This window comes from Chanodichthys erythropterus, chromosome 14, assembly GCF_024489055.1.
Source record: "Chanodichthys erythropterus isolate Z2021 chromosome 14, ASM2448905v1, whole genome shotgun sequence".
NCBI lineage: Eukaryota > Metazoa > Chordata > Actinopteri > Cypriniformes > Xenocyprididae > Chanodichthys > Chanodichthys erythropterus.
The window spans coordinates 14761902-14777337 of NC_090234.1; the positions used below are offsets into that span (position 1 = coordinate 14761902).

The window sequence follows — 15436 nt, forward strand, 5'->3', positions numbered from 1 at the left end:
ATTATAATAGTGCTTTACGATTGTTGCTTGTCAGACTGTACGAACATGATCCTCATGTCACACTTTGGGATCTCAGCTGTCATTTATGTCAGACTGTACGACAATCAAGGCGTGTTAAAAATGGACGCAAGCATGAAAACTTGTCATCATCAACCCATACGCGTTCGGTGACTATGAGCTGCATTACATGTGGGCCCAAAATGGTGGCCAACAAAAATCTCTCTGTTAATTTTGAAATTGTCTTGTCCTGAAAAACAAAGACAATTTAACGGTCATCGTCGAAGTCACACTGCAGGACTGTGTGCCAAATCTTCTGACACTGCCAAAATTTAGTCGGAGGTACTACAGACTGCAGATTTTAGCCTAGTATCAGAGGAATCTTTAAGGATTTGCAAAATTTGTCTCAGATGACCAAATCGTGGCCAAAATCGCAGCGGAAACCTGGATTAAAACGCACTCTTCTCACACACTAGTTTATTTGATTTGTCATAAATAATGTGAACACATATTGTAAATGCATCACACAAGAAATCAGTTTTGTCTTTTGTTCTAAACTATCACTTTTCTGAACAAACACATGTCTTTTCTATCATATCTGAAGTTATTAAATGTGTGATAGCTTTTGATCAAAATATTCTGTTCATAAGTGATGTTTACCTGGATTTTTGTCTTCTTGGTAAACAAATACACTAACTTTTAAGAAAAAAATCTACTTGGACATCATAATTCTTTAAATTTTTTTCAGCATTATCACACAACAAATAATAAAATTCATAGAGGTTCAAGGTTTATGATCATTTCAGTGTTTTGTTTAGAATGTTGTAGTTTAAAATTTTTAATAATTAATATTTTTATGGTAGGTATTCCTATTTTAAGATTGAAAGGCATGGTAAAAAGTTTTAAATCAAGTCAATTTTGTTTGTTTCAAAGCAGCTTTACAGAAAATTGTGCACTCTAAAAACAAACAAACAAACAAACAAACAAACAAACAAACAAACAAACAAACAAACAAACAAACAAACAAACAAACAAAAAAACTGTTGGGTTAAAAATGTGATTACAAAATGTAACCCACCCCCCAACATTAGATGATTGGCATCATATTGTATATGCAATGTTTAACATGGAGAGGATTACTTTTCAGAAAAAGCTTCAAAAAGTCTATTTTGACAACATGTGGGAGAAATGGAGAGTTTATATTCTGCATAGAAGACCAGATTTGGTGTGATTCAATGCTTTTCCTGTAACTGTATCAGTGTAACCTTGTAATATGTTTATTGTTCATTTTGTTTGTTATATACACATAAAATCCTTGTAAAAAAACAGAAAAAAAAATAATAAAAAAAATAACCCATCGGCACGGTTTGTCCATATTTGACCCAAATTTGTGTTGAAACAACCCAGCATTTTTTAGAGTGTTGTGTTATTCATTAATGTTTATAATATCTTAATATCTTCATGCCTTACAGTCACATTCAAGAGATTATATCTGGGCAAAAATACATTTTCTGACAATACAAGCAATGTGACCTCCATTAAAGAAACTGTAAATCTGTTAGTTTTAATAAAAATCAATGCCCCTGGGACATTAAAGAGCATGTATTCAAAGAAACACTGGCATGCAGTAAGTATTTCTAAGGTCTCTAGGGTGGAGTGTAACTCTAGACTGCAAGATCGTCTGAATTTACCGAACCAACTGTGTACAAACCTGCTGCTTCATGTGAAAAATCTCTTGTGTTTCCACAGCATAATTGTGAAGGGATTCCTGGAGTCACGCCATGTTCAAGGCCGTGCTAAAGAAGAGCAGAGATGGAGGAAAAAACAAGAAGGATGCAGGTATGAAAACTGATTATGATATTTTTCATTGTTCCCTGCGGTCATGGACAAATCAAGGAATTTTACAGTTGTGATTTTCAGTTCTGAACATCATAACCTTTCATGAAAATGTAGCAACTTTTCCACCTTGGAAACGAATCAACCGTTCTCCTCTAATTACCTTTTGCAGCATTTTTGAGGTCTTGTTTTTGAATGAGTCATATTGCAGCTAATGTGTTGATTCATACAATATAAAGCCCATCAGAAGATAGTAGACTTGTAAATATGTACTAATTGAGGTGGTACATGAACAAGACTGCTTCAGGATGCCTGATGATGTCATGTGGGCGATGTGCATCAGAGATCTGTCAGCGTCAACCTGATTAAAGTGTGTGATTTATTTACAGGGATTTATCATGTGGTTTCTGGTGTATGTCTCTGTTGTAGAAACAGGTGTGCAGGAGCTCTGAACGCTCTGGGAGAATTAGGAGGTGTGTGTATGTGTACACAGGAATTCCCTGGGATAATGGGATGTTGCTATGGAAATATTTATGGTGTTTTGGCCTCAACGGAAAAGCAAAAATTAAGATAGAAGACCCAAACATGGTGGATATGCTCTAAAACCTGTGCAGGCAGCATTTTAAGGGTTTCATGTGTTGTCATGTACACATCACTGTCTGTGCTTTAACTACTGACATCATTGACAATTCATCACGGGGCGCTTGAAACCTCATATGAAATGTTGTTTTCAGTTGTAGGAACATGTTCATCATGCATGAATCACACCCGTTTGTCTCTGCATCAGTGAAACGCTCATATTTTTTGTTGTTGATGTCAAAGTTCATGCATCCAGTCACACTATACAGTATTTTGGTGCAAATTCATCTCACTTGGTAGAAACTCGTCAAATTAGACAGATCTCAACCTGGATGTGATGTCCTTATACTCACAGCTCAAGGTAATAAATTTTAAAGGTACAATTTGTGATATTTTTTTCCGCTAGAGGTCGCTAGAAGCCTATTCAAAACAAAGGCGTAGTTTGATGACGCCAAGTTTTAGAGCGGAAACTTGGGACATGTGGCCTCTAACTCAACGGACGGTGCAAAAGAATAGGGATTGGAGTCTGGAAGAACTCATGTTCATGGATGCGATTATTAACGTTATTGTAGTATGAAGCAGAACAGGACCGAGTGTTGCGGGAGCTGAACGAGGAGCTGGAGCGATTGATCAACACACGCCTCACGAGCAGCAGGACTTTTATTATGACACAGTCGCCGGCGCCGCTTCCGCTTTTCCGGTCATGAGTTTACGGGAGCTGTCCTTGTCGACAGAACCAGCGGCAGATGGTAAACAGTAACTATGTTCCATAAATAAGTAACACAATGCACCATAAAACGTACAAGAAGTAAATAAGGAACTGCTTGAAGCAAGCTGGTGGTTTGCTGGACGCTAGACTCTACTTTCGCATTTGTCCACGGCACTGTTGTCATGTGGTTTCTACGTCAGCAAAGGCGGTAACTGACGTCATTGACAGGCGACTGCACTGCCCCGTGTCACTGTTTAGAATGGGAATTTTCTCATGATTTACAAGTAGTTGAAAACATTAGAGATATTGTTTGTAATCAGCTGGACAAAATATATAACACTAGCCTAGTGGTTTTTGGATATTTTACTGCAAAAATTTTACATATTGTACCTTTAAGCGCATATTAATTTACTTTTTTTCATTATACTATTTTGATGTTAGTCCAGTGTAAATTCTAGGCTCTAAAACAAAAACATATTTTCTTTTATCTAGTGTAGTTTAATAAATGTTTTTTTAGTCCATGTTGGTGTCTGTCTAATTTGACTAGATTCTACACTGAAAGAAAATATGCAATGAGAAAAATGTACTTTTGCACGTTTTTGCACACAAGTAAATTTCACTTTTGGAATTAAGTAAAATCTACTTAACTAAGTTAAGTAAAATTAACAAAGAAAATAAGTAACTTTAACTTGGCCACAGTGTTGCCAAGTCCAATGTTTTCCCGTGGATTTGGGCTACTTTAACACTGTTGACAGGGGATGTTTTTCATGTATAATATAATAACATGATATTTACCCCCTGGAGGTGAATTTTGCCAGGGGATCCCCGCCAAAAACATGGATTTTACCCACCGGAACACAATTTTTAGTGGGGGTCCCCCCTGAAACGCTCTTGGGCTAGTTTTAGGCAGCAATTGGGTGGGTTTTGTTGTGAAAACCTGGCAACCCTGCTTGGCCAGTTAAAGTTTTTTGAGTAATTTCTACTTATTTGAAGTTTATTTTGCATACTTCAAGTTTCAAGTACATTTTACTCACACAACATAACACTGAATTAAGCCATGCTAATAAAGTATATGCTTACTACTTAGAACATCAAAGTAAATAATACAATAGATATTGTGTAGACAACATATCTACCTTATAGAAGTAATGTGTTACCCACCCGAACACAGAAATCTCAATACATGGTACACAATAACGGCATCATTTTTGAGTATGAATGTGTCATTTTGAGTAGAAAATAAACACTAGATATCATAAAACAGCAAGTAACTGAACTTAACAATAAAAGCAATGATAAAATCTGTAAATACAGCTGGAAAACAATTACAAATGCATCCTTATTAATTATTCATGCCCAAGTGGTTGATGGAAACACCAGTTTCAGAAAGTTGAGTAGGTGTTACTTAATTTTAATACGTTTATATTTAGGCTACAAAGCTGAAATTGAGTACTAATATAGAGTTTAATTTTGGAAATTTTGATATTTATAATGAAAATTTTGGCTAATACCGATAACCGATAATTCTTTATATTTGAAAGCTGATAACCGATATATTGGCCGATAAATCTAAATCCAAATTATTATTGAGTTTTTGAAAGTCTGATTACAAAAACAAAAGTCTCACCATTAAAGCCATGTCCCAAACAGACAATTATAATGTTCGCATTATAATATTATGTAGCCTATATGACAGACTTTACATTGTACTTAACTGTATTTTCCTTTTTGAAGTGATTTCAATCATATTTCATGCAATTCAAAACCATAATGGTAGACAGTGTGCATTTGAAGTGTTTCATCGGAAGGAAATAATCCATTATTTATTGGCTTTAATATATCGGCTAAATTTTCGAATTGGGCCGATAACGATAACATTAAAAACGAACATATGTCAGCCGATACCGACATGCTGGCCAATTCATCATGCATCCCTAGGAACTAACTTATTCAGGTAGAAATTGCATCAGTTTTTTCTGTAGTATTCACTTCACCACAGAATCATTTTTATCAGTGACCAACAAGTAACAGATGAATTTGTGCCAGAACGCTGCAAGGTTTCATTGAAAACGCAGCTGCATTTTATTCTTTTCATTTAGCTTTCAGTGTGAGGATTTAATATGACTAGTCCAGACTAGTCCTTTTTTCCTTTGTTGCTGTACTCATTGTCATCCTTTCAGATTTAGAGCTCTGATTATTACGACAGACAGTCCACCTAGTCTCCCAGCCGGAAATGCTTCATCAAGTCACAGGTCTGCCTACCCTTTGTGTCTATCCGTTACTTTCTCTCTCTCCCGTTCTTGATCCCACTGGGACGGTTCCGGCCGTCCCCTCCCTGCTGTTGCCTTGAATAAGGAATGACATGTTTTGTCAGCTCTTGATGTGGTCGATGCTGGAATCACTTTGCTGTCATGTCATTTGATGATGTCCCGGTGGGGAATTAGTGGCATTTTTTTTTTTTATGTCCAAGCTGGCTGGGAAATGTAGACTGCAAACTTGAGATGAATAGCAGCACATGTCGTTGAGGCTGTTTTTTCACTTTACTGAATATCATATTGCCGTTCTGAAAGGCGTTCGAGCTCAGATTCAGTCTTGAGTTACTGATGCCTTCACACTACCTTAGAATGCTGAGTAGGACTTGACAATGAAGATGGCCCGCGGCCAGTGTAAGAGAGGATGGGACCTGTTGACGGATCCGTCACTTGTGCCGTTGCTGTATTTATGCCTTCAGTAAGCAAGCAGAGATGTAAATGAGTGAGAGAACATACACACACACAGCACTAAATATACTTCACTTCTAGTTGTTAATGTTTTAAAGGGGTCATATGATGCTGTTTTAAAAGTTTATTATTTTGATAATGGAATAGTTTAACATGCTTTAAAGGTACAATATGTAACTTTTCGCCAATAGAGGTTGCCTATTTAAAACAAAGATGATGCCAAGATTGAGCACGGAATCATGTTGTCTTCACCTCACAGCCAGGGGCAAAGAATTGGGATGGGACTCTGGCAGAAATCATGTTCATGGATGAGATTATTAATGTTGCTGTAGTATGAAGCAGAGCAGAAATGAGTGATGTTGGAGCTGAACTAGGCTAATTGCTAATGAGAGACGAGCGCAACACACGGCTGGAGAGCAGCGGAGCTTTTATTATGCCACAGTCGCTGCTTCCACTTCTTCCGGTCAAGTGTATGTGGGGTAACGCAGCGCTGTTTATAATATTAGATACATTTGAGTGTGTTAAATGATGTTAAGCGTTCGCTCGGTGGCCGCTATGAGACACTGCAATAAGCTAGATCGATATTAGAATATCATATTAATATAATCAAGAAAACGAGATTCAAACAATAGGACTAAGCGTGTTGAGCTATGTAACAATGATTAGTTTTCTGTCTATAAATGCATCCAAACAGTTGTTCCCTTGTCTAATAAAACACAATATATTAAAGCGTCTTTGTTTCCATGGAAACCGAGGGTAACGCGGGTATGACGTCATAGATAGGCGACGCACTGACACAGTCCGTGTCCTGGTTAAAATGGACCCTTCGCTAAGCCCCGCCCTCCTTAGTTATTGTTGCTGCGCCTGTCAAGCTTTCGCATCTGGCAAGTCATTTACAGTATGTAAGCACCGGTGTCAGACATTTTCAAGGAGATAGTCATTTTTGGCGAACAGGTGAAATGTCTGAGAGAGCAAGACAGAAGGGACTGCAGTATGCATTCAAGGGATATATCCACGACATAATATGCAACCGATTAGAAAATAATTTGATCAAAATTAAAGCTAAAGCTCACAGCGCGAGCAGCAGCAGCCTCATATGCTGACCATTCAAATGGGAAACACACAATTTATTGAGGAAAAGCTTTGTTCATCCACAGCAGGTTAAGTGAAATTTGTGAAAATAACCTAATAATTATAAATCAAACCGCTTATCTATAAGTCTTGTGGAATAAACACAAGACGTTAGCCTGACCACGTTGCAATGATAACATTCTCCCGCTTATATTTTTAGCACGCCAGGCTAACGTAACTCTTACTGCATATGCATACATCAATATTACATCATTGTTGTCATGATAAATAACACAAAATTACTGTATATGCATTATTGTAAGGATAGGTTTAGTGTTGGGGTAGGTGTAGATGTTAATAAAGCCATAGACCACATTAATATCACGCTGGAAGCACAATCTGATGGGTAACGTTAGCATTTTGTCAGATTTTGCTAAGGTTACCTACTGTTGCAATGGGAGGTAGCAAAATCTGACAGGGTAGCACAAATTGTCATAACACCGGCATTTCTCCCCTTGGGTTTTAGGTTTCGGGAAGGGAAAAAAATTCCACCACCCCGTTCAAACTTTTATGATACCGGGTATCAGATTAACACAATATATACGCACAACGCTTCGGCATGTTCCCTCGCTCGAAAGCTTGACAGACCTCCCGTGCCTAGTAACGGTTGCTAAACCACGATTGGCCTGTAGCGGTTTTCGGGCGTGGCTTAGCGAAGGGTCAATTGCTTATTTCTCTGGATTTAAACATTTTTGGAAACATTTGGGATAATGTAAGTACACAAGTCAACAAAAGCTTCAAGTCAATCGCAAGCTTCAGTTTCCAAGGCTTCTAAAGCATTTGTAAACACACAGTTAATAACGTCATCGTTTTTACCGTATCAGTTCGAGCCTGAGTCAGATTCTGAAAATGCGGATGATCAAGCCGATCGATTGGAACCAACTTTGCAAGCACGACTTGAGCAATTTCACAGTGGTCAGTAGCCTTTGTATATAACGGCCGTTGTACTCTCCCAGGTTCAGGAAGCTGTCCTCTGTAAAATGCTGATTTCATTGGAATCACTTTCAGAGCGAGTTTTACGAAACGATAAAGATGTCGACAGCCAATCAGAATCCATCCTGCTTTAAAGAGCCCGAGCATTTAATGCGGCAGACGACAAAACTGCAGCGTGTGCTTAGAATAATCAGAACGACATTGTGCGCTGTTGTGGATGCTAATATAGTTATTGTTATATTTATTACAGTTATAGTTAGTCTCTAGTATTTGATCAATATGAGGTATCTTAGAAGGCCGCCTACCCTTTGTAACACCTTTTGTGTCTTGAATTTGCTTAAGATGTCCTAAATTGCTGTCTAGTTAGGCAGCTCACTAAGTTTTGGAACAGATCTCAAACAGAGCTCTTGACTAATGTGACACTGTGAGGTTTAACAGATGTCTTTGGAATATTGACTTGGTATTGTCTGGCCTGTCCTTAAATGTTACGGGCCCTTGGTGATTTGTAACAGTAATGAGTAAAGGAGAAAGCCCTGATCATTTTTTAACTACATGGTAGAGGAGCAAATGTTGGCGGTTTGGCCTGCAGCAGCGCTCCAGGGAGTTTGAAAGGGATCATGGAAACTCTTCCCCAATGCCAAAGACCACAGCCATTATCCCACGCAATCTCCAATCTCAAACTCAGCCCTTCAATCTCTTTTTTTTTGCTGCAGAACCTAGTGAGCTGCCTACGCAGGCTGCATTTTAAGGAATCAAAGGTACACTCCCAACATGAATGACTGTTCTAAAAGTATGCAGCTTTATTTTGCATCACATCCTTTGGGGAAGTAGACAATCCCATAATGCAACAAGCACTATACATCATATACTTCACCCAAATGTCAGGCAAAAAAGTAATGATGAACAGTATCTCAGTCTTATAATTAATAATTTTAGTAATTAAAATAGATTTGTGTGTGCTGTTTGTTTATGCTTAATAGAGTATTGCATTGCTTCAGTTTTCATTTTATGGTTTAATTTATAATTTAATTTTTAGAAATGGTGTGTTTTGTCATTTATTATTATTATTAGTTAAATATTACTATTTAGGTTTAATTTTTTTAAATTTCATTTTTATTTAGATTTTTAGTGCTTTAAACTTATTTCAGTTCATTGCTAAGGTAAGGTTTAATTTTTGTTTATTTTGATATTTATATTTTATTTTATTTCAGCTTTTTTATTTCGATTGAATTGAGTTTTCTATGTGCTTCATTCCTATGTAGATCATTCCAAATCGGTCACTTATAAGCTCAGTCGGTGTGTGTGTGGGGGGGGTTTATTTTTTCCAGTCTAGCTGGCGTGAACATGATCATGCATTTTTCTTTGTAAATGCATGAGATTGCCTTTTTAAAAACCTTTTTCCATTTTGATCCGCACCACATCGAAGGGCTTTCCACACACGTCTGACACATGTCTATGGTTTTGTCTTTTTCATCCTGTTTTTAAAGTATTCCAGTTGTGGCTTTGAGTTTTAAAGGTGTTCAGAGTCTTTGATCAGCTCTCTGGCTTGTAAAGGTCACATTTCCAGCCGTCGTCACTGTTCTTAATGATTTTGAGCTACTGAATGGATTACGATGTTCTTGTTAAATTCGATCCAAGGATTCATTTGTGGTGTTTTCTGAGGCAAGCATCCAAGTAATAGTATTGCTACGGGCCAATGAAATCTGTTTTATTTTTTCACAAATTATTTTATTATTCTGTTTAGTTTGTTTCAGTTTTTTTGGACTCAGTGCTTTATTTAATACATATTTATCATCAAAAATGGATATAATGAAAAGAATTAATAAAATATAACAGGTCCTTTACAACACAACATTGCACCACCTTTAACTATGGAAGCTTGTTTCCACCATGAAAAAAAATTAATAAAAAAGGTAATTGTGACTTTTTATCTGACAGTTCTGACTTTTTTTTTTCTCTCCAAATTGCAAGATATAAAGTCAGACTTGCAAGTTATAAAGTCAGAATTGCAAGTTACAAAGTCAGAATTGCGTGACATAAAGTCAGAATTGCGAGTTTATATCATGCAATTCTTTAAAACTCACAATTGTGAGTTTAAAATTGCAATTCTGACTTTATAACTCGCAATTCTGAGAAAAAAAATGAATTGTGAGGTAAAAAGTCTGAATTGCAATTTTAAATTCACAATTGCGCGAATAAAAGTCAGAATTGCAAGTTTATATTATGTAATTTTGACTTTATAACTCGCAGTTCTGAGAAAAAATGTCAGAATTGTGAGTTATAAAGTCAGAATTGTAAAATAAAAAGTCACAATTATCTTTTTAATTTTTTTTATTTAGTGGTGGAACCAAGCTTCCATAGTTTACTGTCTAAATAAACATGGATTAAAATAATCTCTTGATATTATCTTGTGATATTCCTTAATAAAATAATGTTTTAATGTTGTAAATTGTTATTATTATTACTTTGAGAAATACATTTTTACTATACAATAGTAACATATATTTCTGTCATAAATTTCAAACAACCTCAAGTTGTTTGTGCTGTTTTGTAGTAAGATCCTGATTTGAATAATTGTACAGTCTTACTTTTGATTTTTTTCATCCATAATTTTCCAAATTCTGTGACGTATTATACAAAAATGTTCAGTTCACAGAAATCATAGCATCAAAGTGTGCGTCATCATGCAGACTTGAATGATCCCTCAAATCATGTGAATTGATCAGATGTAGAACAAATCCACTTAGTTTGGTGTAGATGACTTTTGCATGGTCAAGCATCACTCACAATATTTATTTGATATTTGAAGTATGTGAACTTAATATCAACTTAATCTTGATCTGGGACTTAAGTCCTGGCTGCTTCAGTTACTGCAGTGCACCATGGGAAGGGACAGTTTTATGAGCTCACGAAGGAAACACTCTGAGGTCTGTTCACCTGCAATGCCTCGTAATCTCCAGGTTCACATCTGAACATAACGTTGACATTTAAGTTCATTACTAGCAGATCAATTTCACCTGAGGCATTTTGCGGGACCACAACCAAACCTCTGCCCTTTGACCTCGTAAATTATTGGAATGGCTTTCAGTGTGCTTTAACAAGGGCATGGTGACTTATATTTCTGATTTGACTGCATTCATTTGAGTTTGTAATGGAAATTCAGCCACTGTCAGAGCAAATGCAAAAATATTGAGATATGTATTGAATATATATAGAGAGAGATACCTTTTTGTCAGTTTTTTTGTGTGTGTGTTTGTTTGTTATATTTATATTTTTTTGGGCTTGATATGATCTAGAAGCTCTAATGTCTAAGTCCAGCTTGTTTTTGAGCATGCATTGAATTGAATCTAGTCGCATCACTACACTAAAACTGAGGTCTGTTAAATTCGTGAGTTCAACGACTCTGCAAAAGTGTGCAACATTGAGTATTATAGCCAATCACAGGCATTTCTGTTGAAAACAATGACCAATCAGAGGTGTTTAAGTTACCGGTAGTGAGAATCCGTTCTGTATCTCTCAAAACAGTGAATGAGTTTATATTTAGCACAAGTTTACTGAGTTCACCAATCCTCTCATTAAGACAGAAAAGCAGAGACAATGTAAATAAAAGATTAATTATAAAGTTCATTCAGATTCATACCAATAAGTACTCCTCTGCTGCCATCTATCGGTTATAGTGATAATTTCATGTATTTTTTATTTTATTTTAAAATAAAAGTGTTTGTATTTCACCAAGTAGTTTTCCTACATTGTGAAACTTTTAGTTTTACAAATTTTGACAATCTTCGAAGGAATAAAACAAAAATGTTTTTGGTCATCACATTAAAAATAACCTTTGAATTGGATAATATTCAGACTTTTGAGCTTTGAAGTGTTGGAAAATGTTGTGTGAAGTACTTGAAATTCTTTCATTCTTATAACAGTGGTCTATAACTATGGAAACTTGTTTCCACCACTGTATAAAAAATAAAAAAGATAACCAACTTTTTATCTCACAATTACATTAAAAAGTCAGAATTGTGAGATATAAACTTGCAATTCTGAGAAAAAGTCTCACAGTTCTGACTTTATAACTTGCAATTGTGAGTTTATATCACACATTTCTGAGAAAAAATGTCAGAATTGCGAGATTCGCAATTACCTTCTTTATCTTTTATTCAGTGGCAGAAACAAGCTTCCATATATAACTCTAATGTGCTGGGGTTTGATCAAAGCTATATGTGATTCATCACTGGACGCACGAGAGTTCACCATACCTTGGCTTTTGGTGACTTGACTCTACTGTGCACAATGCTGATTCCTTTTACATTTTGTAAACTATAGTCTCTACACGGTGGGTGAACTGGCTTCTTCATTCCACCCACGCTTTGAAAACCACCCATTAATGATCAGATAAGAAACACGGGATAAAAACTGAGACTCGTACACACACAAGCAGAATCATTGTAGACCTGTGAATCTGTGTTTCTACTCAACCTTTGCACTTCCTGTGGATGTGTGCGTTTGTTTTTATTGCACCGACTGGTAGTGCAGTGACCTTACACAAACGATCACAAGGACACGTGAACTATTGGTGATCAGTGTGTTTGATCTCTGGGAAGTTTCCCGGTAACAGCACTGTGGAGCTGAGGAATGCAGGACTGGTATGATTGTCTTGAGTGAATGTGGAAAAATTTGCAGAAAATTTGCTCCAAGTGTCCTAGTGAAGTGCTTCTATATAATATTGCAGTCACTGTCTGTGTTCAGAATGAAAATGTATAGCTGCACATGCCTAGTTAGTGTGCTTTTCTGAATGTAGCCACACTGTGATCATCCACATGGAGCCTGTCTTACCTCAAGTCCCCCGTTGTAACAAAACCAAAAAACCTTTGTGTGTTTTCCACAGCAGGAGGACGTTCATAAATTAGGAGCAGAGGACAGTGTTTAGCCGTTTCTGTCTGGCGGTGACCTCTGGTGACCTGAATGCAGTCGGTGGGCGCTTCACCAGCACTGTTGTTTCAGCTGTGTGTGTGTTTGAGCGTGTGTGTGTGTGTAGTCGGTAGCACACATGAGTGGACACAGTTGGCTGCGGTCAGATTGGTTGGATTGTGGCCAGACTACTGAGGGCCTGGAACACGTCGATTTCTTTGATCTTCTCAGGTTGTTCTGGTTTTGCCAAGGAGAGTGAGGGTGCAGTATGTTAACGTGCTAATTTAAGCTCTGTAAAATGGGCCGGATATGTAGTATTTATTAGTGGAAGGATGGGAAAATTTGTCCCCCCCAATTTTTTATATTCTTGATGCTGCTCTGCTGCACTCCATTACGCACCGATCTGTTTGTTTTTAGGATCACTAAAAGTTTTAAAAGTTACATTTTTGGCTGGTCTAAAATGTAACGGCGCTCGTTAGTGTCAAAATGACTGAGATGGCCAATCAAATCAAAGAAGGCGGGGCTTACTATTCACAGAAGACTGTGTGAATTCCAACACAACACTTTTAGAGTGTTTGGTAAGATGTAAGAAGCTAAACATTTAATATTTGACAATTGTTTTACGATAGAAATGTTCAACGACTGACAGTAATATCCAGTGATGCAAACTACTCAACTTTTATATGAAATGTCACCATTTTGAATTGAAAATATGCTATTATTTACATGATTCATGTAATTCATAATAACTGAATGTGACAAGAAACGTTTTGCGTTTTTTACATATCAGACATATGAATTAGAATGAATGTGTACATATTTTAAAACAAAGTAATATTTTCAAATAGTTTAAATTGATTACTTCATAACTACCATTCTATTTTTTCATTATCTGGAATGTAGTGAGAAATAAACTCATATAGAAATCTCTGAAGTTTTATTGCAGATTTTTGTGGCTAGTGATGCACCGAAATTAATTGTTTACTAAAACACTAAAAACAGAAACCTAAAATTATTGTATTTAATAATCAATTATTAATTTAATTTAATTTAATTTAATTTAATTTAATTTAATTTAATTTAATTTAATTTAATTTAATTTAATTTAATTTAATTTAATTTAATTTAATTTAATTTAAAAGGCAGTTTTTCTATAATCTTTTTAAAAATATTTCCGGTTGCCAAAATCCTGACCGAAGTAACAAACAACCCACCAACTGACAGAAAGACGGGCCGAACAAATGACAGACAGATTGAATGAACGGCCGACCAATCTAACTAACGAGCGACTGACCCAACAAACAAACGCCCGACCAACCAACATAACAAACGAATGAACGAAAGAATGAATGAACGACTGACTGAACAAACGAACGAAAGAACGAATGAATGACCTAACTAACGAACGACCCACCCACCCACCAACCGACAAAACGACCAACCAAACTAACGAACGACTGACCATCAGATTGAACAAATGGCCGACACACCAAATGAACGACTGGCCAACAGAACGAATGACAGAACAGACGAACGACTGACAGAACAAACAAACGACTGACTGACCGAACTAACAACCATGCGACAGAACGAACAAACAAACACCAACAGAGCGACCGAACGAACGACGACCAACCGACCAAACTAATTGATCTTTCCTACTTCTTCATTGATGGAGAATAGTGGTGGCACGCTGACATGGTGGTTTCTGTGAAATCTACGGCTTTTCCTCTCATCACATTCTCATCTAACATCATCTAATTCTCGTCTAAACACAAGACATTTTCTCAGAATAGTTGAGATTCCAGGTCAGCCTGTGGACAGGATATTAATTTCCCTTCAAGCGTTCTTCAAGCACATTTACTCAGGAGTCTCATATCTTTTGTTTTCATGTGAGAGCTGAAACCTGAAGCCTGAATCTCTCTGGTCCGTTCGGACTGTGCTCTAATCATCTCTGGGCCTCTTTATGGGGGATCAGACTGGCTGTTTAGTGAAATATTAAGCAGGCAAGGAAAACCAAACTATTAGAAACGCCTAGTTTTCTTGCTTCCTTTCCCAGCAATATTTTGTCAAAAGCATTAGGAGTGGTCGGAAGGAATGTGCGATGTGTATACGATAATATCGCATTTGTTGTTTTAATGATGTGGAAGTTGACATTATCAAGTATGTCACTCACGCTGCAAAAAAACAAACAAAATTGCCTTGAGAGAGTGCATGCTTTTACTATGTGATATAGCCTAGTAAATGCAGCTAGAAAGACCCCAAAATTCATTATATGCCTCTTATATTTCTATATTATATCAGTATTACACAAGAAGCAGGTGTGCTGTTTTTCCTGAATATCTGCACAATTACAAATGTGATACTGATTTTATACATTAGTTTAATAAAAAAAGAAGTTAATATTGTTAATACTGTTTTTTCCTCTATTTTGCCAAAAAAAAAAAATAGCTCCAAACCAAGCACATTACCTTTACCTGCCGTATAAACAGTATAGATAAAATCTATATATGGCGATGCATATGCATTCAGTATATAGCGTCTTAGTACTAGCATAATTTTGTTAAGTTTAGCAAAGCATTATAAGATAATTGTGTATTCTGCTGGTTGACACAAAGGTGTG

At 36.5% G+C, this 15436-nt stretch overlaps 1 protein-coding gene across 2 annotated transcripts in view; it reads left to right on the forward strand.

Moving 5' to 3' along the window:
• tanc1b (tetratricopeptide repeat, ankyrin repeat and coiled-coil containing 1b) overlaps positions 1–15436 on the forward strand; it is a 183619-nt gene that overhangs the window by 23788 nt on the left and 144395 nt on the right. For both annotated transcript variants that reach the window (XM_067409266.1, XM_067409267.1), the window contains exon 2: positions 1747–1836. In XM_067409266.1, the coding sequence (XP_067265367.1) occupies positions 1779–1836 (58 nt within the window). In that variant the 5' untranslated portion in view covers positions 1747–1778. The remainder of the gene's footprint in view (positions 1–1746; positions 1837–15436) is intronic.